The following is a 24,655-nucleotide window of genomic DNA, read 5'->3' on the forward strand; positions in this document are numbered from 1 at the left end:
TTAGAACCTGCTGTATAGCAAAGGGAACCCTACTCAGTACCCTGTAATGGTCTATATGGGAAAAGAATCTAAAAAGGAGTGGATGTGTGTGTATATATATATATATATATATATATAAACTGATTCACTTCACTGTACAACAGAAAGTATCACAACATTGTAAATCAACTACATTCCTGTTAAAAACTTTTAAGGATTATATGATTCTCACAATGTTTGAAAAAAATTTTGAAAAAATTCAACACAAATTCACAGTAAAAACTCTTAGCAAACTAAAAAAAAGAAGCAAACTTCCTTGACCTCATAATGGACAAATACCAAAAAACCTACAGTGAAAAGATACTCATTTCAAAGATACTACATTTCAAAAATGCAAATTAAAACTACAATGAGATATGACTTCATATCCATTACGATGGATATTATGAAAACAACAAACAAAAACAGGTTGATAAGGATGCGGAAAAATGTGGAAACTTGTACATTACTGGTGGGAATGTAAAATGGTGCTGTTGCTATGGAAAACAGTATGGCAGTTCCTCAAAAAATTAATCATAAAATGATCAGGTGATCTAGCAATTCTACTTCTGGATATATACAAGACACCTGAAAGTTGGGATTCAAACAATATTTGTACATCAATGTTTACAGCAGCATTATTCACTAGTCAAAAGATGGGAACAACCCAAACATCCATCAGTAGATGAATGAATAAACAAAATTGGTATAAACAATATGACAGAATATTATTTAGCCTTAAAAAAAGCATGAAATTCTGACACACACTACAACATGGATGAATCTTGAAGACACTATGCTAGATGAAATGACTCAGAAACAAAAGGATAAGTAAGCATTATACAATCCCACTTACATGAGATACCTAAAGTAGCAGTGAGTGATCCAAGATCACTGCAGATGGTGACTGCAGCCATGAAATTAAAAGACTCTTGCTCCTTAGAAGAGACAATATGACCAACCTAGACAGCATATTAAAAGGCAGAGGACATTACTTTGCCAACAAAGGTCCATATAGTCAAAGCTATGGTTTTTCAGCAGTCATGTATGGATATGAGAGTTGGACCATAAAGAAAGCTGAGCGCCAAAGAATTGATGCTTTTGAACTGACGTGTTGGAGAAGACTCTTAAGACTCCCTTGGACTGCAAGGAGATCCAACCAGTCCAACCTAAAGGAAATCAGTCCTAAATATTGACTGGAAGAACTGATGCTGAAGCTGAAACTCCAAATCTTTGGCCATCTGATGCAAAGAACTGACTTACTGGAAAAGACCCTGATGCTGGGAAGATTGAAGGCAGGAGGAGATGGGGATGACAGAGGATGAGATAGTTGGATGGCATCACAGACTCGACGGACATGGGTTTGAGCAAGCTCCAGGAGTTGGTAATTGACAGGGAGGCCTGGCGTACTGCAGTCCATGGGGGTCACAGGGAATCGGACACAACTGAGCAACTGAACTGAAAGTAGTCACATTCCTAGAGACAGAAGTAGAATGTATATGTTGCCATGACAACAACAACAAAAAACTAATACATTAACACCCACACAGACACACAAACACACATACCCTATAGTCAACATCATACTTACTAGAAAAGACTGAACATTTCTCCCCAAAATTTGACACAAGGATACCCACTCTCATGACTTCTATTCAACACTGTACAGCATCCTAGCTAATGAAATGAGGCAAGAAAAAGAACTACTGAACAGAAGGCATAGACATTGTAAAGGAAAAAAGTAAATTCTTTTATTTACAGACATGATTGCATACACAAAAAAATTTTGAAGAAGCTACCAAATAACCACTAGAGTTAATAACTGAGTTTAGCAAAGTCATCAAAAAATCAATTGATTCTACATATTAGCAGTGATCAACTGGAAATTTAAATGTTAACATACAATACCATTTGCTAAAGCTTTTGACTGTGTGGATCACAACAAACTGGAAAATTCAAGAGATGGGAACACCAAACTACCTTACCTGCTTCCTGAGAAACCTGTATGCAGGTCAAAAAGCAACAGTTAGAACCAGACATGGAACAACAGACTGGTTCCAAATAGAGAAAAGAGTACGTCAAGGCTGTATATTGTCACCCTGCTTATTTAACTTCTATGCAGAGTACATCACGTGAAATGCCGGGCTGGATGAAGCACAAGCTGGAATCAAGATTGCCAAGAGAAATATCAATAACCTCAGATTATGCAGATGATACCACCCTTATGGCAGAAAGTGAAGAACTAAACAGCCTTCTGATGAAGGTGAAAGAGGAGAGTGAAAAAGCTGGCTTAAAACTCAATATTCAAAAAACGAAGATCATGGCATCCGGTCCCATCACTTCATGGCAAATGAGAGGGGATAAAGTGGAAACAATGACAGATTTTATTCTCTTAGGCTCCAAAATCACTGTGGATGGTGACTACAGCCATGAAATTAAAAGATGCTTGTTCCTTGGAAGAAAAGCTATGATAAACCTAGACAGCATATTAAAAAGCAGCAACATTACTTTGCCAACAAAGGTCCGTCTAGTCAAAGCTACAGTTTTTCCAATAGTCACGTATGGATGTGAGAGTCAGACCACAAAGAAGGCTGAGGGCTGAAGAACTGATGCTTTGGAATTGTGGTGTTGGAGAAGACTCTCTAGAGTCGCTTGTACTGTAAGGAGATCAAACTAGTCAATCTCAAATGAAATCAATCCTGAATATTCATTGGAAGGACTGATGCTGAAGCTGAAGCTCCAATATTTTGGCCATCTGATACAAAGACCTGATTCATTAGAAAAGACTCTGATGCTGGAAAAGATTGAAGACAGGAGGAGAAGGGGATGACAGAGGATGAGATGGTGGGATGGTGGCATCACCAACTCAATGGACATGAGTTTGATCAAGCTCTGGAAGATGCTGAAGGACAGGGAAGCCTGGCATGCCGCAGTCCATGGGGTTACAAAGAGTCGGACACAACTGAGCAATGACCAACAACAACCATTTGCAACAGCATTAGAAAACATAAAATACACTGGACACTGGAACAAATTTATTGAAACACATGGCAGACCTCTGTACTACAAACTAAAGAATACCACTGAGAGAAATTAAAGAAAATATTTTAAAATTAAGAAATATACCATGGTGATAGATTGGAATGCTCAATATTTTAAGTTATCAATTCTCTGTAGACATTGATCTTTAACATGTCTTTAACAGACTCCCAGTTGAAATCTCAGTATCCTAAGATTTTTTTTAAATGAACAAATGAATTCTAAAATGAACATGGAAACACAAAGGCAATAGAATAGCCAAAATAATCTTGAAAAAGACAAAATTGGAAGACTCACATCACACTTCAGTGTGCATCAGCAATGTCCAGGTTATAGGAAATCTTACAGGATAAAGAAGTTTATACATGTGTGGTGTGCACACACCCAAGGATATACTACCTCAGGATGTAAAGTAAATTACTACCTGTGAGCCACGTCCAAAAAAGCCATTGCCACAGCTTGTAAACCTTGAGTGAGCAAAGGCTGTGTCTGCTTTCATTCACCATTACATTTCCAGAAACAACAGACAACGGGGCACAAGGCAGGTGCTTATTTGTCAAGTAACTGGAAGAATGCTGGGGAAAAGTAGGGAAGAAACCAACACTAAATTTCCCTTACCTCACAATTTTGCTTTGGCATCTGCTGCTACTGCTGCTAAGTCACATCAGTCATGTCCAACTCTGTGGGACCCCATAGACGGCAGCCCACCAGGCTCCTCCATCTCTGGGATTCTCCAGGCAAGAACACTGGAGTGGGTTGCCATTTCCTTCTCCAATGCATGAAAGTGAAAAGTGAAAGGGAAGTCGCTCAGTCGTGTCCGACTCTTAGCGACCCCATGGACTGCAGCCCTCCAGGCTCCTCCATCCACAGGATTTTCCAGGCAAGAGTACTGGAGTGGGGTGCCATTGCCTTCTCCGGCTTTGGCATCTACAGAATCCTAAATAAAACCTTGTAATTTTCTCAAGATAAGACAATCAATCTTACTAGGGGAGTCATTTATAAAACCTAAAACTCTTGTGCATGATAAGTTGCTTCAATCATGCCTGACTCTTTGCAACCCTATGGACTGTAGCCCACCAGGCTCCTCTGTCCATGGAACTCTCCAGGCAAGAATACTGGAGAGGGTTGCCATGCCCTTCTCCAGGGGATCATTCCAACCCAGGGATCAAAGCTGCATCTCATATCTCCTGCAATGGCAGGAGGGTTCTTTACCACTAGTGCCACCTGGGAAGCCATGTAAACTCTAGTAAGTTCTAACTTTTAAGCCCATAGCTGGGAAGCCAAAAATCATTACTCAAGAGCCTCCTCTAGTGGTGCTCTTTTCACAGGTGACACCCTGCACCCCCTACTCCCCCATAGAAGGAGCTGGAAGTGGTAGCTTCCACCATTACCTCCCACTTAGCAGAATTTTGCTTTCCAACTCCTAACCTTAAAACCAGTCTACCTTTCCACTGGTAAAATTACTAGTGTGAAACAAGTGAGGTTAAACCAGGAGACCGCAAAAAAGGGACTTTATTCTCTTCTGATACATGAGAGAAATCATTAACCCTGTCATCACACATTCTGTTAGTCTAGAGCTGAAACCTTGCTGTAAGAAAGCCAGCTGTAGGATAAGAATGAAGCCACAAAATACTGCTACTGCAGCTTTTGGTTTTTGCATGAGATATAATAAGCTTTTTGTTAATGAAACATCTCAAGATTGAACCATGATGATATCAACGTTCCTGGGGTTCCCTAGCCTATCTGATCGATTATCTCAACACACCTATGAAGATAAGAGCAGAGTGAGGTGGGTATAACAGAGCCCAAGCCAAGGGCAGGAATAAGGAGAGGAAAAGGGATTGCTATAAAACAGACATCTTTTCCATCAAGTCTCTTTAAAATTGAATACTTGTTTCCCAAGTCTAAAAAAGAAAAATAACAAAGAATAAGAGCTTGTGAAGACATGCCGAGGCTACTCTCCCAGCCAGTAAGCCCCACAAAAATGAAAATTTGACCTATCTTTTATTATCTATTTTGTAAGAATTCTAAACTAAAGAGTAAAGCCACCAAAATGTTCACCTCACTTCCTGTTTCAGAATTCCTTTCTCTTCCCCTCTCTACATTATGAAGATGTGCATAGCCAAAGATTACCACACATCCAGCCTATGTGAATATACCATGTTATCACATCTTTTCTAATTCTTTCAAACATTCAGATGAATTATGTTTATTGTACCTCCCTTCAATGTGTTAGAATATGGTTGTATTTTCAAAACTAAAATCCAACAACCTCCATATTTGTGCTTTTTTTTTTAAGTCCTTTTGCAGAAGTGGAAACTGTTGTGCTTTACTAAGCATCTTCATTTATGGTTAAGTGGTTAAAGAAACAGGGGAAACAAAGATTCTGATTTTAGCAATCACTGAACATGAAAGTAAAGGTACAGGAAGTAAATGTTCTCCAAAGAGGCAAAAAAATGAGAGATGACTACAGAATGAGATCTCCTAGCGATAGCCAAAGGTGCAGACACATAATCTGATCAAGTACCTGATATAAATTAGATGCTGAGTAAGCATACATTGGTCTCAGAAATACCAATTAGCTGATGAACAAAGAAAAAGAATAGTTTGAGATTCTTTCACATTTTTAAAATCTACAAGTTTCAAGAACTTAAAAGAGAAAAACAAATACCATATATTTACATGTATATGTGGAATCTAGAAAAATGGCTCAAATGAACCTATCTGCAAAGCAGATACAGAGACAGAGATAGAGAACAAACATATAGACACCAAGAGGGGAAAGGGCGGATGGGATGAATTAGGAGATTGGGCCTGACGTATATACACTACTATGTATAAAACAGAAAACTCAGGAGAACCTACTGCACAGCACAGGAAACTCTACTCAACGCTCTGCAGTTACAAAGAGGGGATACATGTGTACGTATAGCTGACTCACTCTCCTACGTAGCAGACACTAACACAACATTGTAAAGCAGTTAAACGCCAATAAAAATGTTTTTAATAATTTAGAAAGAAAGATAAAAGAACTTCAAGAATCTCTATCATTCCCTTTTTAAAAACTGAACACTAATCATTTATTAGATTTGCTAAATCTATAAATGTAAAACAGACATTTAGAGGCATTAATAAACATCAGAATAAGAGAGAGGACCGAGAAAAGAAAAGAACAGTTTGACCTTTAAGGCAGTGTAACTACTTATTCAACTCCTGCTGCTGCTGCTGCTAAGTCGCCTCAGTCGTGTCCGACTCTGTGCAACCCCACAGACGGCAGCCCACCAGGCTCCCCCGTCCCTGGGATTCTCCAGGCAAGAACACTGGAGTGGGTTGCCATTTCCTTCTCCAATACAACTCCTATTATCCTAAAATTCTTACTAAGATAATAAACCTCTGCCACCACTTCCTCACAATGAAAATCTGTTATGGCTACAAGGGAGTCTGAGGCTTGTTGATCAGTCAAGGACTAAAACTGATGCAGTTCTTGGGGTCAGACACAAAGAGTCAGACACGACTGAGCGACTGAACTGAACTGAAAACTGATCTCGTTACATCAAATACTTTGAGTATGCCAAATAAAGAAGTGATTGGCAAGCTGTAAGGCCAGATGACAGAAGAGCCACCTTCATGGCATTCGTGAAGGTGGATAACTAGGGAAAGGTTTAGGACTAGAACAAAAGGATTTGGTTGAAGGAAAATCGAAACCAGAAAACAGACAACTTCATCAATAATGAAGTCAAGGAAGAAGCAAGACAACTGATTAGGAAAATCTATTACAGAAAGGCTTACCAGGTGGTGCATTCGCCCGCCAATGCAGCAGATGCAAGAGATGTGGGTTCAATCCCTGGGTCAGGAAGATCTCCTGGAGTAGGAAATGGCAACCTACTCCAGTATTCCTGCCTGGAAAATTCCATGGATAGAGGAGCCTGTCGGGCTACAGTTCACAGGGCTGCAAAGAATCGAACATGACTGAGCACGCCCACATATTAGAGAAACTGACAGTTCACAAAGTTTCCAAGAAAATGAGTCTTCATGCCCAATGACTGGAAGTGCGAGAAGGAAATGTTACCACTTATATGTTTAGAGTGTGCACTCATCAATAGACTGAAGATGACTAAATTAGGGGCAAGAGTTTAGATTATGAGTAGAAGTATTAGTGGAAATTAAAATTAAAATGAGCAACTTATTAAGTTATTAAGCTGAGTCAAACAGCACTGAGCAATGAGATTCTGATTTATCAAATAACCTATCTAGAGATGATTTCTGTCACTGAGATCAATTCACTTTATTCATTAAATAGTGTTTGCACCTAACATGCTAACTAATCATGCCTTCAACTACAGTCACAGCTCATGAGAAATAAAAGTAAAACCTAAGAAATCTACAATCCTCTCCTCTCCCCTGTTTTACCTCATCTCATCCTATTCCTGCTGGTGGTGTGTTGAAAGATAGAAATGGAAGTTTTCTCTGAGTGAAAGCTAGGAAACTTTTTGTTTAGACCACTTAAAACTTATTTTAACACACTTACCCACATCTCCATAAACATACAGGCCCCTTGGAGGTTTGCTCCTTGAAAAAAGCTGCAAATTAAGAAAAAATTATAAATCTCCAATGTGGAAATAAATGAATATCATCATACACAGTGTTCCTAACCAAGCTATATATAGGAGTGAAACAGGCTACTGCACACAGTAAGTACAAAAAACTTGACATAAAAGGCTATGATGCCCCACTTACATTTTAACATAGAAGGCAAGAATCAGTAGCTCAGAGCAAAGCTCTGAAGTCACACAACTTAAGTTTACACCTCCTTCACCATTTACTAACCATGTAATCATTCCACTCATTTGCAAATGGGCTCCCCAAACAATGACAGCCTAGTTCATTCCCAGCAAGCAAGAGATCGGAAGACTTTTTATGGAGAAACTAAATGGTTTCCAGAGAAAAAGGCACTTGTGTGTTGGTTTCTCCCAAAGAAAGAACGGGATCCCTATCAGATCACCTTACAGTAAAGTACGCTAGTCAACAAATCTCTTAAGAGTCAGCCTTCAATCAGCTCATTAGTATCTGAAATGACACTAAAATGATTTGACAGCTCAGAATCAATAGAAATTGGAAGAAAAAAAAAAAACTCTCATTATGAAAGTTGGAGACCACAGCAAATATACAGAGGAAACAGACTGCAAAAGGAAACGTCAAAATAAAACTATAACCAGTACAATTAATATGCTGAGGAAAATAAGTTATTAAAACTATAAAGCAAGAACAAAATGCAATTTCTAAAAAGGAATATTAAGAACAAAGGAGAGTACTCTGAAATTTAACATACAGTACCAGAAATAAAATTCCAGAAATAAAACAAATGGTAACAATAAAAGATGGAAAATGTAAGAAAATTACAGGATTAATTCAGGAGGTCCAAGAGCTAACCAAAAGGAATTCCAGAAAGGGAAAAGATAAAAAAGAGAGAAGGAAATTACCTAAGATTTTTCTCAAATCTGAAGGATGAAATTTTAAGATGAGGAGGACAGAGTAAGCATCCAGCACAACGAGGGAAATAAGACCCATGCCAAGTCACAAGAGCTTCCCAGGTGGTGCTGGTGGCAAAGATCCTGCCTGCCAATGCAGGAGACATAAGAGACACCAGTTCAATCCCTGGGTTTCGAAGATCCCCTGGAGGTGGACATGGCAACCCACTCCAGTTTTCTTGCCTGGAGAATCCAATGGACAGAGGAGCCTGGTGGGCTATAGTCCATGAGGTCACAAAGAGTTGGACACGACTGAAGCAACTTAACTTACTCTTGCTCACCAAGTCATAATCCTGAAATTTCTGACACAAGGAAAATAAAGAAAATCTTACAAACATCCAAGGTGGCAGTGGAGGAGGGAAGTGGTAGAGACAAGTCATAAAAAACTTATAAAACTTGAATAAAATTTGAGAGACAATGATTTCCCATCTAACCATCAAGTGTGAAAATGGAAGTTGACATTCCACATTTACAAGGTCTTAAAAAATCTTCCCCAGCAGAAATATGAACACCTAGGCTACAGTGGCACAAGCAGGACAAGAAAGCAATCAAGTACAGACCAAAGCAGGAGGATGAAGGCCTCAAAAAGAAACAAAATGGAACTTCTCTTTGTCCGACATTATTATCAACCCAAATTACCATTCTAAATTTTGTTCCACTTAGAAGAGTAACCTTCAAACTCTATGACAGTTCCTAGACACCTATGTAAAAACCAAGGAGAGCCAGATCCAAGAGAGTACAGAGAGGATAAAAGCAGAAAGGGGGCTTCCCAGGTGGCTTAGTACTAAACAATCCACCTGCCAAAGCAGAAGACACAGGCTTGATCCCTGGAAGATCCCCTAGAGAAGGAAATGGCAACCCATTCCAGTATTCTTGCCTGGGAAATTCCCTGGACAAAGGAGCCTGGTGGGCTACAGTCCATTCGGTGTCAAAGAGTCGGACATGACTTAATGACTAAACAACAACAAAAGTGGAAGGAAGCAAAGGTTATGCCATTTAGCATCACCACAGCAGCAGATAATTTGACAGAGAACATTTGCAAAAGCTAGATTTCAGGATCTTTTATAACACTTTTGTTTTTTAATATGTGGATTCAGTCTGGTATGCCTCAGAAACCTCTCTTGCTCTCCTCTTAGCTTTCTCTATAAATCCAGCCCCTGACTTCATCAGCCCCTTCCAGAAGAACCTTCATCAGTTTAGGCAAAAGAATCTGCTTTGCTTTGATTCTGCCAACTGGATGCCTTTCCTGTGTTCTTCTGCACATCAACTCTCCATCTATTCTTAAATCTCAAGAGAAAGAAGAAACTACTCCTGCCAAAACTCCTTAATTTGCCTTGTTTTAATATCTTACATGAACCATTCTTATACATTGGTTATTCTATTTTCAACTTTCCAGAAAAAAACCAATGTGCTCCTCAACAATTTTTTTCCCTCAATAATTTTAAAACAGCTTCAAATTAGAAAACTTATATACAACTTAATAATCTCTAAGTACATTTTATGTATTAGAAATCTTTTGAAAGCAACTTTCGCAGAAAGTAACTGGCAATGTCACAGCAATTGATTACTTGCTCACAACATATTTTGCTGTGATTCGAACAGATTCAAGGGATTAGATCTGATAGAGAGAGTGTCTGAAGAACTATGGACAGAGGTTCGTGACATTGTACAGAAGGCAATGATTAAGACCATCCCCAACAAAAAGAAATGCAAAAAGGCAAGATGGTTGTCTGAGGAGGCCTTACAAATAGCTGAGAAAAGAAGAGAAGCTAAAAGCAAAGGAGAAAAGGAAAGATATACCCATTTGAATATAGAGTTTCAAAGAATAGGACAGAGAAGAAAGCCTTCCTCAGTGACCAATGCAAAGAAATAGAGGGAAACAACATAATGGGAAGGACTAGATCTCTTTAAGAAAATTAGTGATACCAAGAGAACATTTCATTCAAAGATAGGCACAATAAAGGACAGAAATGGTATGGACCTAACAGAAGCAGAAGAACTATACAAAAAAGATCTTCACGACCCAGATAACCACGATGGTGTGATCATTCACCTAGAGCCAGACATCCTGGAATGTGAAGTCAAGTGGGCCTTAGGAAGCATCTACAAACAAAGCTAGTGGAGGTGATGGAATTCCACTTGAGCTATTTCAAATCCTAAAAGATGATGTTGTTAAAGTGCTGCACTCAGAATGCCAGCAATTTTGGAAAACTCAGCAGTGGCCACAGAACTGGAAAAGGTCAGTTTTCATTCCAAAGAAAGGCAATGCCAAAGAATGTTCAAATTACTGCACAATTGCACTCATCTCACACGCTAGCAAAGTAATGCTCAAAATTCTCCAAGCCAGGCTTCAACAGTACCTGAACCATGAACTTTCAGATGTTCAAGCTGGATTTAGAAAAGGCAGAAGAACCAGAGATCAAGTTGCCAACATCCGTTGGATCATCGAAAAAGCAAGAGTTCCAGAAAAACATCTATTTCTGCTTTATTGACTATGCCAAAGCCTTTGACTGTGTGGATCACAACAAACTGTGGAAAATTCTGAAAGAGATGGGAATACCAGACCACCTGACCTGCCTCTTGAGAAATCTGTATGGAGGTCAGGAAGCAACAGTTAAAACTGGACATGGAACAACAGACTGGTTCCAAATAGGAAAAGGAGTACGTCAAGGTTGTATAATGTCATCCTGCTTATTTAACTTATATGCAGAGTATATCATGCAAAATTCCAGGCTGGATAAAGCAGAAGCTAGAATCAAGATTGCTGGGAGAAATATCAACAACCTCAGATACGCAGATGACACATCCTTATGGCAGAAAGCGAAGAAGAACTAAAAAGCCTCTTGATGAAAGTGAAAGAGAAGAGTGAAAAAGTTGATTTAAAACTCAACACTTAGAAAATGAAGATCACGGCATCTGGTCCCATCAGTTCATGGCAAATAGATGGGAAAACAATGGAAACAGTGAGAGACTTTAGTTTTTTGGGCTCCAAAAATCACTGCAGATGGTCACTGCAGCCATGAAATTAAAAGACGCTTACTCCTTGGAAGAAAAACTATGACCAACCTAGACAACATATTAAAAAGCAGAGACATTACTTTGCCAACAAAGGTCCATCTAGTCAAAGCTATGGTTTCTCTAGTAGTCATGTATGGATGTGAGAGTTGGACTATAAAGAAAGCTGAGCACCGAACAGTTGATGCTTTTGAACTATGGTGTTGGAGAAGACTCTCTTGAGAGTTCCTTGGACTGCAAGATCAAACCAGTCAATCTTAAAGGAAATCAGTCCTGAGTAGTCACTGGAAGGACTGAAGCTGAAGCTGAAACTCCAATACTTTGGCCACCTGATGCAAAGAACTGACTTATTGGAAAAGACCCTGATGATGGGAAAGATCAAAGGCAGGAGAAGAAGGGGATGACAGAGGATGAGATGGTTGGATGGCATCAATGACTTGATGGACATGAGTTTGAGCAAGCTTCGGGAGTTGGTGATGAACAGCAAAGCCTGGCATGCTGCAATCCATGGTATTGCAAAGAGTTGGACACAACTGAGCAACTGAACTGAACTGGACTGAACATAATTTGCAGAAATTGTCCAGGGTCTAGTCAGAATATAATCAACATGTGCTGAATCAGTGAAATTCAAGGCAAAAATTTAACAAAGATGGGAGGGGAAAGATGACATGGCAAGAACTCAACACTGCTAAAAAAAAACCCACATATATATGCATATATGTGTTAATACAAATATAGGCATGTGTATGTATGTATATATATATATATATATATACACATATACACACACACACACATATATATCTCACTTGGGCCTCTCTTCTGTTTTACCCAAAGTTAATATATTTTTGAAAAAGCAGTTTGCCAAATATTATACTGCATTATTGGAGTAGGAAATAGCAACCCACTCCAGTATTCTTGCCTGGAGAATCCCATGAACAGAGTAGCCTGGCAGGCTACAGTCCGTGGGGTTGCAAGAGTCGGACACGACTTAGCGACTAAACCACCACCACCACCACCACCATCATACTACATTATATATTACATACATAATTTATATTATATTTAAGGCAACATTTAGAAAATGATAAAGAGGTACCAGATGGTTATAGAGTACCAAAGGAAAAGATTCTCAAACATGTGAAATCACAGATATCTAGTATAGCATAAATACTATTTAAGATGCAGATTTTACTCCAAAGAAAGATTTTACTCCAAAGAAGTTGATAAACACAATGGATAGTCCCCTAATGATAAATGTTAGATATCATCCATCTAAACTCTATTATATGCACCAAGTATTTTTACTTGGAGAAGCAAGCTGATTTTTTCCTAATAAAATTTCAGTCTTCCAAAAATTATTGAAATTATTTCAAAGGATTAAAAATCTATATTTTAATGGGAAAGTCAGAGGATTGAATGGAGAACAGTAAAGCTATTTACAAGGCTGTAAAATGGGTCCTAAAGAAGTTTCTAAGTTCTTTATTCATCATAGTGAATTCAGGGAGAGTTGGGTTCACACAGTTTCTTCAAAATAACTACACAGGAACCCACATCATTTACATGTTCCTAATTTACATTTTCTCACAATTTACCCTATTTTTCAGGTCCATTAAATTCCCTTTCTCAATGTTTTAATTTCCTGTAATGTGTTCTTATGTCTCAGAGCACGCCACCCTGGCCTGGGTCCTAGGTGCTGGGATGTGCCACATGCTCCCGTCCCCCAACAAGCCTCGGATGTCCTGCTCTCTACCCTAGGGGGAAACCTTGCTGGCTGGCTGCTAGCTGGCTGCCAGCTGGGTTCAGCCTCTGGGAGGCACTGCTTGTAGGAGACTGGAGGGAGGGGGTGGAGAGAAAGCCCCGCTGCCTCCCTGCTTCCAGGCTGTGTCTCTGGCAGAGAGGCTTCTCTCCAGAGCCACGAGGTCCTCGTGCCACAGCTCCAGCTCTCTGCAGGCTACTCCTTCACTCCTCCATGCCCTGTTTGCTGCCTTAGGACTGCCCTGCCCATGACTCTCTAAGTCATTTCTTGATTCAGTCTTTATTTGGAACTGCTGTAAACAGTTTCCTACCAGAACACTGATACATGCCCAACCTCTAAAATACACACACTTCACACTAGACAAAAACTTGGAAATCTGAACATAAGTTTCTCAAGTGACCAGCTGTAAAATCTGTCATGTTAACTATATCTGAGGGAATTTGTGAAGTAGGATCATGGCACCTTCTCTAATGGGTTTTTGATAGGGATACAGTGATACTGTATTATAGACTCTGCGGATAGTAAGCATAAGGATGATGTTGGAAGATAGTGGAAAACTATTACCTACCTCCACAAGGAAAGAGTAGTAGAGCTGAACTGAAAAGATCTTGGTACAAATTCTGATTCTGCTACTTATTAGCTACATGACTCTGGGTAAGCCACATCAACTCTACACCTTATCTATTGTGCTGCTTCCTTATCTATTGGATTCAGGGCACAGCACAGGGGAGTTCCCATCCACTGCCCACCTCTGCACGCCTAATCACAAGGCCCACTCACTCACACTGAAGACTGCAAACTTCATGTGCTGATACCCACCTCTATCCAAACCTATGGACCACAAAAGAAGAAACATCACACCCTCTGACACACCCCTCTCAAAGATCTGAACATTAATGTACACTTAAGCTATTTCATATCTATATAAACTCTACCAAACAAATCAAGAATACATTCAAGAACAGGGAGCACATTTTCAAATACTGTTCATATTCTAAGCAATTAGAAGCAATCTCAATATATTCCAAAGAATCACTGTACGCCTACCTAATGGAATAAAATTAAAAATAAATATGGAAGGATAGCTAAAAACAGAAAAAACTCATACTAAGATACTGACTTTCTTTCACATTCCTTCACATTCACCCAGACTTCTGGGATTGCAACTTCATATAGGAGGCTGAAGGAGGGCCAACACAATGCCTTCTGTTTTCTCTTTATAAAGACGTAGACATCTGTTGAAAGTGATGGGGGAAGCGTAGTTTAGCTTGAAGGGAGCTAAGAAGGCTCTAGAGAATTGTTCAGAGACACTGTAAACTAACCAGTGAAATAGATTTGTTGACAAAATGAAGGGGTACTCCTCAGGGCTTTCAGACTCTTCTCAGCAATCTTATACAACTGTGCGGCCGTCATGTCCTTTAGATGAGAACGGTCCTACTCCCTGCTCTATCCTCCACAACCAGATGAGGGTTTCAGGGGTAAGTCTATGACTAAGTTCAACCAAGGGGAGTTCTGTTATTCATCTCTAGGTGAAAGAGCTCTTGTCTTCTGGGCAGTACGCTGCATAGATGTGATGCTAGTTTGCTACTCTGACATAAGCCAAGTTGAACACAAAGTCAAAATAAGCAGGAGGGCAAGATAAAGAAGATCTCCAGGGCTTCCCTGGTGGCTCAGTGGTAAAGAATCCACCTGCCAACATAGGAGACATGGATTTGATCCCTCGTCTGGGAAGATTCCACATGCCTCGGAGCAACTAAGTCCATGCACGACAACTACTGAGCCTGTGCTCTAGAGCCCGGGAGCCACAGCTCCTGAGCCCACATGCCACAGTTACTGAAGCCCATGTGCTCAGAGATCATGCCCCATAAGAGAAGCCACCACAATGAGAAGCCCTCACACTGCAACCAGAGGAGCCCTGCTTGAAATAAGTGTTGCTGAGGATGTAGAGAAAGGGAACCTCATGCACTGCTGGAATGTACATGGGTACAGCCACTGTGGAAAACAGTATGCAGGTTCCTCAAAAAATTAAACATAGCGCTACCATACGATTTAGCAATTCCACTTCTGGATATTTATCCAAATGAAAACTCGAGCTCAAAGAGATATCTACAACTCCCTGTTCATTGCAGCATTATTTACAATGGCCAAAAAAACGGAAACAATCGAAGTGTTACACACACACACATAATGGAAATTATTCAACCATTAAAAAAGAAAGGAATTCTGACATTTGGGACAACACTGATGGACACTGAAGGCATTATGCTAAGAGAAATAAATCGGACGGAGAAAGAACGTATGAACTCATATGTGGAACCTAAAAACAACTCACAGGTAATGAGTCAAGAGAGCATCTCAAGTTTAGGAGACTTACTATAATAAGTAATAGAACACTATAACACTAAATCAAAAGGGAGGCTAACAAGAAAAGCAGCTGTCAGAAACAATGTTATTAAAATTTTTTTAAATAATACGACTAAATTGCCAGTCGCCCAACAAGGAAATGTGCTAATGTCACAAGTGTTTGGGGTCCTAGTTGTTATATATTTTGGTGATGACACTCCAAATCACTAAATTTAGTAAAAATTTATGTTTTTAATTTCATATACATGGAAAGCCCACTTTCACACAAAGAATCTTTTGAACATGAGTTTATGTTTTTAAAGTAAATACCTGATAATTATTCTATCAAAATTTTATTAGACAAAGTCAAATGTAAAACATGATTACTGGATTCACATACAAACACATATTTAAAAGAACATTTGGGACAACTGAAGAAATTTAAATATGGGCTTCATATTTAGCCCATATTAATTACTTTATATTATGAGATAAAATACTGGATGCCCAGTTAAATTTGAGTTTCACACTGACATCATATAATGTTGCATGGGACATACATACACTAAAAAACCATTATTTATCTGAAATTCAAGTTTATCTAGACTTTATTTTTATTTGCTAAATTGAGTGACCCTATATCACTGCATCAACGTTAAGAGAAAATATTTGCAAATGAAGCAAGAAGGGATTAATCTCCAAAATATACAAACAACTCATGGAGTTCAATGTCAAAAAAAAGCAAACAATCCAATCAAAAAATGGTGGAAGACCTAAACAGACATTTCTCCAAAGAAAATACACAGATGGCCAACAAATACATGAAAAGATGCTCAACACTGCTCATTATTAGAGAAATTCAAATCAAAACTACAATGAGAGGGACGTCCTTGGTTGTCCAATGGCTAAGCCTCCCCTCCCACTGCAGAGGGCCTGGGTTCAATTCCTGGTCGAAGAACTAGATCCTACATGTTGCAGCTAAAGATCCCGCATGCCACAAAGAAAACGGATCAAAGATCCTGAATGTGACAACCAGGACCCGGCACAGCCAAATATGTGTTTCAAAAAAACCACAATGAGGTACCACATTCTAACCACCCATCAGAATAGCCATCATCAAAAAGTCTACACACAGTAAATACTGGAGAGGGTGTAGAGGAAAGGGAACTCTCTTGCATTGTTGGTGGGAATGTAAATTGATATAGCCACTGTGGAGAATAGTATGGAGGTTCCTTACAAAACTAAAAACAGAACTACCATATGACCCAGCAATCCCACTACTGGGCATATACCCTAAGAAGATCTAGGCATAATTCAAAATGACACATGTACCTCAATGTTCACTGCAGCACTATTTACAATAGCCAGGGCATGGAAACAACCTAAATGTCTAACTGTCTAGCAACAGATAAATGGATAAAGAGGATATGGTACAGGGACTTCCTTGGTGGCCCAGTGGTTAGGAATCTGCCTGCTAATGCAAAGGACACAGGTTCCAGCCCCAGTCTGGGAAGATCCCACATGCTGGGGAGCAATTAAGCCCACGAGCTGCAACTACAGAAGCCTGAGTGCCCTAGAGCCCATGCTCCACAATGAGAGGCCACCGCAATGAGAAGCCCAAGCACTGCAACTTGAGAGTAGGCCCCATTCCTGGCAACTAGGGAAAGCCTGCACGCAGCAATGAAACCCAGCCCAGCCAAAAATAAAATTAGTTAATTTTTAAAAAAAAGAAGATATGGTACATATATACAGTGGAAAATTGCTCAGCCATAAAAAGGAATGAAACTAGATCGTTTGTAGAGATGTGGATGGAAGTAGAGTCTGTCATACAGAGTGAAGTGAGTCAAAAAGAGAAAAATAAGTGTTGTATATTAATGCATGTATGTGGAATCTAGAAAAATGGTATAGGTGAAACTATTTCCAGGGCAGGAATAGAGACACAGATGTAGAGAACAGACATGTGGAACACAGGTAGGGGAAGGGAAGGGTAGGATGAACTGGGAGATTAAGATTAACATATACACTACCATGTATAAAATAAACAGCTAGTGAGAACCTGCTGTATAGCATAGGGAGTTCAGCTCTGTGCTCTGTGAGAACCTAGATGGGTAGAAATGGAGGTAGAGGGGAAGGGAGGCCCAAGAGGGAGAGAATATACGTATACACATAGTCTATTCACTTCCTCGTACAGCTGAAACTAACACAATATTACAAAGCAATTATATTCCAATAAAAAAAAGTTTCTTGGTGTGATAATGGTAATATAGTTATGCAGGGAAAGGTCCTTGTTAGGATACATAATGATGTTTTTGGAGGTCAAGTGTTTCAATATTACAACTTATTTTCAGATGATTAAAGGGAAAATACTGAGAGAAAAAAACCCTAATGCAGCAAAATGTTGACCATTTTAAGTGGTTTTAAGAGTACTGTTGAAATTTTTCAAAATAAAAAGTTGGGTAAAACAAAATGCAAAATTTGTAAAAGTGATTAATTACTGTATTATTTTTACTTTTGAATTAAGTCTTAAATTATTCCAAAAGTATCTACATATTAGCATTTTAGACAATTGCTTTCAAAACTATTCCTTTAACTTCTGCAAGGTAAACATCTGTCATCCATCATTCCAAATATTTTGATTTAATCATTCTAACTTTATCCTTTGTTCCTTATAATATTAAAATTCAAGCATTAAAAATAATCCAAGGTGATTCTCATCAAAGCTGGAAATTAAAATAGCATGTCCTCCACCTTTCTGGGTTACTGTCCACTTGCTAGTCAAGCATAATTTCCATTAGGACAATTAAGATAATAATGGTGGTGCTTTTAAATAAAAAGAGTTTTCAATTTGTTTAAAATGCAGGAATATTACTTTTCCTGCTTCTCCACACACCCCTCACCATTCCATTATTATCTCCCAAAATGACAGAATCAGAAACAATGATTCCAGCTGGAATGCTGAACATAATTACATCTTTTAAAAACAAGCATTCTCAACATAAACCACTGTTTGATAAAAGTAGATCACTTCAGGTTTCTTTTTTTTTTTTTTTCACTTCAGGTTTCTAAGAAGACCATTAAAAAACTAAAAAACTGAACTATATGTTAGCACCCATAAATTCTTTTTAAATGAAAATCTTTTTTTAAATGCCTTCAGCTGATTTGCAAAAGAACCCTTGTAACCTAAAGTACACCAATTTGTTCAGTTTACTAGTATAATTAAGCCTTTAAGTAGCTAAACAACTAGCGGGAGGAGGGTGGGGGGTGAGTTTAAATCTCTAAAACAACTAGCCTAAGCAATGGCTCAATTTCTGATTACAACAGAATTGCGAGATGCAAATGACTTTTTAATGCTGCATGCATTCAAGTAACAAGCGTTTCTAAGGCTCATTGAAGAAGACTCTGATGCTGGGAGGGTTTGGGGGCAGAAGGAGAAGGGGATGACGGTGGATGAGATGGCTGGATGCCATCACTGACTCGATGGACGTGAGTCTAAGTGAACTCCGGGAGTTGGTGATGGACAGGGAGGCCTGGCGTGCTGCGATTCACGAGGTCGAGAAGAGTCGGACACGACTGAGCGACTGAACTGAACTGAACTGATACATGTCAGACAAATGAGCTAATTTCTTCAGCAAATCCTTCCAGCTTACTCACTCCTGACTGAATTCAAATTCTGGACTAGCTTGGGTGCGACCTACTCCAAATCCACCACTTGTTCAGAGGGACATCTAGGACATAAGTATAATTTTCAAACTGACCTGCAGTTTATCAAAAGAAAGATGTGGAAAATATTCCATTCTGAACCCAGTTGAGGTTCTGAATTTGAGGGATTAAAACGGCCATCCAAGCTTCTCCTGGATTTTCAAAGAACTGGCACTATGGAGGAAATGAGAACACAAACATGTCCACAGAGAAGCAAGTGAATGTAAAACTCACAAAAACACCAATACTCTCACACAGACATAAGGATAGGCTCATGGGCAACTGACTTCAGAGTCAGCAGAAAAGTATTTTGTGACTCTTCAGTGATTGCTTTGTTATTCATTCAAATATTCCTTTTTTTTTTTTTTTTCATTTATTCCAGAGTCATGAATTGAACATCGAGCACCTACTTTGTATCAGGCAGTGAACTAAGTTGTGCAGATCTAGGCAATCCAGAAAACATGACATGGCATGTACTAAAGGAACGTGTGGTCACCAGGTAGGCCATGGGAGATGAGCCGTAAGTAAAAGGATACAGAGACAGGCAGCCTCAACAAAGACCCAGAGGCAAGAGAAGGTCCCTGTCTTGTCTAACAATCTTTAAGTAGCTTGTCACAGCTGGGGACAGCTGATAACAAAGATGAGGCTGGTAAGAGGCAGGGACCAGGCAGGCTCTCAAGAACTATGTAGAACGTGCTAATGAGTTTGTACTTTATCTGGAGGGCACTGGGAAGCCTTAAGCAGGAGAATGGCCCAACCAGGTTATCTCATATAAATATCATTATTGATACAGTATGGATAATGAGAGGAAACTGAATGGGAGGCAACTGGAGGAAAAGGCAACACTACCTGTATCTGCTCTGCTGACAAGCCACCCCCGGCCAGGTGGCAGTATGATTCTGGGAGAAATACTTACGGGTACTTCTTGTGGTTCATCAGGGCAAAGTTAACTGAAGGCAGCTCTGTAGTGCTCTTCATTGCCATGAAGGGACTACGGATGCATTGGAGCTATGCTTCACACTTCTGAAAAAGCTACACATGGCTGTGGCACTTTGGCCTGAAATGTACGTTCAGTGTTCAGGTCCTAATATCTGCACATCTCCACTGGAGATGATAGCATGGGTTAGAGGTGCTGTTTCTTTATAGTTCTCTCATTTCCAAATAGAGGTTTTCACTCAGCCAAAAACCTTTTACTAAGATATTTCCTATGCTTTGCTGAGTACTTTCTGAGCTCATAATACCCCTTCCTCAGTCTATTTGTAAGAAGCAAATGCTGAACCAGTAGAAGTATATTATCAGGGAAAGTTATAATTTCCTTAAAATTATTTCTTAAAATCAACTAACCTGTTGAAATATCTCACAATTACACTTAAAGATACATTTATGGAATATTATAAATAGGCTAAATTGGAGAAAATATTGACCACCTGGTTACTTAGCTTTCAATCAATCTAATTATCAAATCTTTATATTTTGACATATTTATTCCAAAATTTTAAAAAAATTAGATACAGTTGATGCCCCCCCCATTTTGTACCCTTCTTCCTCAGAGTGAACATTTCATTTTAAAAATATGTTCTGATTTACTTATCTTTTTGTGGTATCTACTACTTATTCCCCCAAAACAGACTCTTCTTTGACCATTTTTCTACCAGCTTGATTTTTTTTTCTTTTTGGTAGGAGTTCTTTATATATATTCTAGATAGCAATCTATAGTCAATTTTTTTTATTTTTAATTGGAGGATAATTGCTTTACAACATTGTGTTGGTTTCTTGCCATATGTCAACACAAATAAGCCACAGGTATACATATGTCAGCTTTCTTTCGAACCTCGCTCCCACCTCCCTAAGTCAATTATTTTTGATGTAAATATTTTCTCCCAGTCTGTGGTCTTCCTTTTAACCTTTCTAGAGTGCTTTTTGTTGACTATAAGTTTTAAATTTTAGTTGGATCAAATGTATCCAACTTACCTTTATAATTTAAGCTTTCATATCTTGTATAAGCAGGTCTTCCTCTCCTCACGGTCACAAACATAAATCCTCTATATTTTATTCAAGAAGTTTTAAAGTTTCCCTTTAAGTTTAGGACACTGATTCTGTGGAATTTATGTTTATGTTCAGAAAGGTAGATATCTAATTTTACTTTTCACAAAGATAATCAATTGTGTCATCCCTGTTGGCTGACTAGACCATCTTTTTCCACTGATTTTCAGTGCCAACTCAATGGTGTATCAGGTCTCCATGTATTCTATTTTGTTCCACTTGTCTGTATGTCTATATAATAAGTGATCAGTGAATAGTTCTGTTGACTAGAGGCAGATATAGGAAAGTAACAGAAAATTAGACTGGAAACCTAGACTAAGTACATTTCTGGTAGAACTTTGAACACTATTAACGGTCTCCCACCACCCTCAAATCTAGTCAGGAAGCAGTCATCCATCTATAGCAGGGGCAGCAAGTTATGGTCTGTGGGCTAAATCCAGCCCGACATATGTTTTTATAAATAAATATTTATCAAAATACATTTATTTATGCATTGTCCATGGCTACTTTGAGTACAATGGCAGAACTGAAGAGCTGTAACAGAGATCATATGGCTCCTAAAACCCAAAAGATTTCCTACATGGTCCTTTACAGAAAATATTCACCAGCCCCTGATCTAAAGACCTGACCAAAATCTCAACGTAGATCCCATGGTTCTAATGCCTCTTTATGGCCTACATAATTCTGCTGCCATAACCAAAGCAGTCAGTTTTGGCTGACAATGACAAAAAAGTTCCTATCTTAAGACATTAAGGTTATTCCCCTTTTCTTTCAATTTACTTTAAAGAATTTATAAAAGATATTCTCATCTAGTGAGGGGGTGTGGGGGAGAAATGGATGAAGGCAGTCCCAAAGTACAAACTTCTAGTTATAACATAAATAACAGGGATATAATGTACAACATGATTAATATAATTAATACTGACACATGTTATATGTGAAAGTTGTTTGGAGAGTGAATCCTGAGAGTTCTTATCACACACACAAAATTTTTTTCTTTGTTTTATTTTGTATCTACATGAGATGATGGATGTTCACTGGACTTGAATAGTAATCATTCCACCATGCATGTAAGTCAGGTGGTGCTAGCAGTGAAGAACCCACCTGCCAATGCAGGAGACACAAGAGACACAGGTTTGATGCCTGGGTTGGGAAGATCCCCTGGAGGAGGAAATGGCAACCCACTCCAGAATCCTTGTCTGGAGGATCCCACTGACAGAGGAGCCTGGCAGGCTACAGTCCATAGGGTCGCAGAGTCTGACATGACTGAAACAATTTAGCACCCACACATGCATGTAAGTCAAATCAGTATGGCCGACACCTTAGTTATATAGTGCTATATATCAAATATATCTCAATAAAACTGGAAGAAAAAAACAAAAATAGACATTCTCATCTACACTGACAGCATAATTTTACCTCTGGAACCATGACAAAATTTAAAATGTAATTGAATACATTTGTTAATTATTCTGGAGATGGAAGCAGGCCCATTATATTCTCTTTCTCAAATTTCAGACATAAATGAGTCTTTGGCATGTGTTAAGTTCCCAAAAAACAATGCAGTTTGACTCCCAATCTTGTTTCCTTACAGATAGAGCTGTCATTGGGTTAGGACATAATCTTTTGCTTTGGCTTTCATAAAAATTTGATACAAAAAAAATATACATTTAAAAATATTTCCAGTCTTTAATAAAGCTGTAGCGATAGATATCTATTCCAAAGTCAATGCTGCTTATTATGTTCTAAAGGCTAAATCACCAGATAACAGGGAAGCTTTACCTAAATCCCACTGCTCAACCTACTTCACCTATAGGATATGTCAGTTTTAAGAAAAGGAACAGAGAGAGTAAGGGCTCACTTCCTTAGCTGGAGGAGAGAAGGGAGGAACTGAGGAAAAACCAGCAAACTGGCTAGTCTTGGATAAATAACTGAAGGGAGCCAGACAATGGGTCTCCTGCATCTCCCGAAAGAAAAGTCCACAGCATAGCATTCCAGGTATCTAGCTCACGGCTCCCAGGTGTGAGGAGCCAGATCAGAGAAAGCACCAAGACCTTACACCAGCTGAATTCAAGGCAGCGCAGGTCATTTCTACCTGCAACATGCATTGTTCTTAGGAGAGTGAGGAGAGGTATCCAAATTAAAGACCATAATAGGTTTTAAAGGAAGTCTGAAATAATAATTTCTCATTAGAGAAAAACAAAATTATTTTGTGGAGAGCAGGAGAAAAGGAAAAGGAATTCTGACCCCTGCTCCCCTTCCCAGTTCCCAGGTCTCTTTGGCTATGGTGTCTCCTCCCCAGAGATGAAAAAACCTGGCTGCCTATATACCCCTGATTAATGGAAACAGAGATTTTCAGAGCAGCTCCACACTCTGTTTAATTCTTTCCCTCCATGACTCTAGAAATGCTTGATTTGGCTGTGTAAAAGTAATACTAATTATAGTGATTTACATGAACTACTTACCATTTATGCCTAATTACCTCACAGCACAATAACAATTATGCATACATTAAATGTGTCAGATTAACCTGGTTGTAAGTTTTATTTGATAACAAAAGTAAAGTGTTCATAAATGCTCATTCTTCCTAGTTTGTTGTTCATATAGCATGGTCATCTTCTCATAACTTTTTCGAATTTTTACTAGAGAAAACATTGTTACATAGGTAGGTGAAAGCAGCCTAATAGTCTGCCACCAATTCTCCTCACTGATAAATAACTCCAGCATTTTGCAAAGAATGTGCATTTTATTTTAACATTATGGCTTATCCTTACAGAACGGTTCTTAGGAGTACAATTTGTTTTAAGTCCACCAGAGTGAATATTTAAACATCTGTACCAAAAACAAAATCAAATCTGCATACATGCTAACTGAAATTCAGTCAGACAAAGACCATCCTGTATGTTCTCACTTACAGGCATAATTTTATAAGAGCATAACTCATAGGATGGTGGTTATCAAGAGCTGTGGGGCAAGGGAAATGGTGAAATATTGGTCAAAGGGTACAACCTCCCAACTATAAGATCTAATGTGCAGCGTGGTGACTATAATTAATAATACAGTAGCATATTAACATTTGAAAGTCGTCAGAAGAGTAGATCTTAAATGTTTTCACCACAAAGAGAAATAGTAATTATATCAGGGGATACGCTGCTGCTGCTGCTACGTCACTTCAGTCGTGTCCGACTCTGTGCGACCCCATAGACAGCAG

General features: G+C 38.9%; 1 protein-coding gene across 1 annotated transcript in view; it reads right to left on the reverse strand.

The window, feature by feature from the left end:
• Positions 1-24,655, reverse strand: part of AFG1L (AFG1 like ATPase) — a 196,011-nt gene that overhangs the window by 142,566 nt on the left and 28,790 nt on the right. Inside the window, exon 3 of the mRNA NM_001192915.1 lies at positions 7,586-7,637. Within this exon, the coding sequence (NP_001179844.1) occupies positions 7,586-7,637 (52 nt within the window). The remainder of the gene's footprint in view (positions 1-7,585; positions 7,638-24,655) is intronic.

Source organism: Bos taurus, chromosome 9 (assembly GCF_002263795.3).
Source record: "Bos taurus isolate L1 Dominette 01449 registration number 42190680 breed Hereford chromosome 9, ARS-UCD2.0, whole genome shotgun sequence".
NCBI classification, from domain to species: Eukaryota; Metazoa; Chordata; class Mammalia; order Artiodactyla; family Bovidae; genus Bos; species Bos taurus.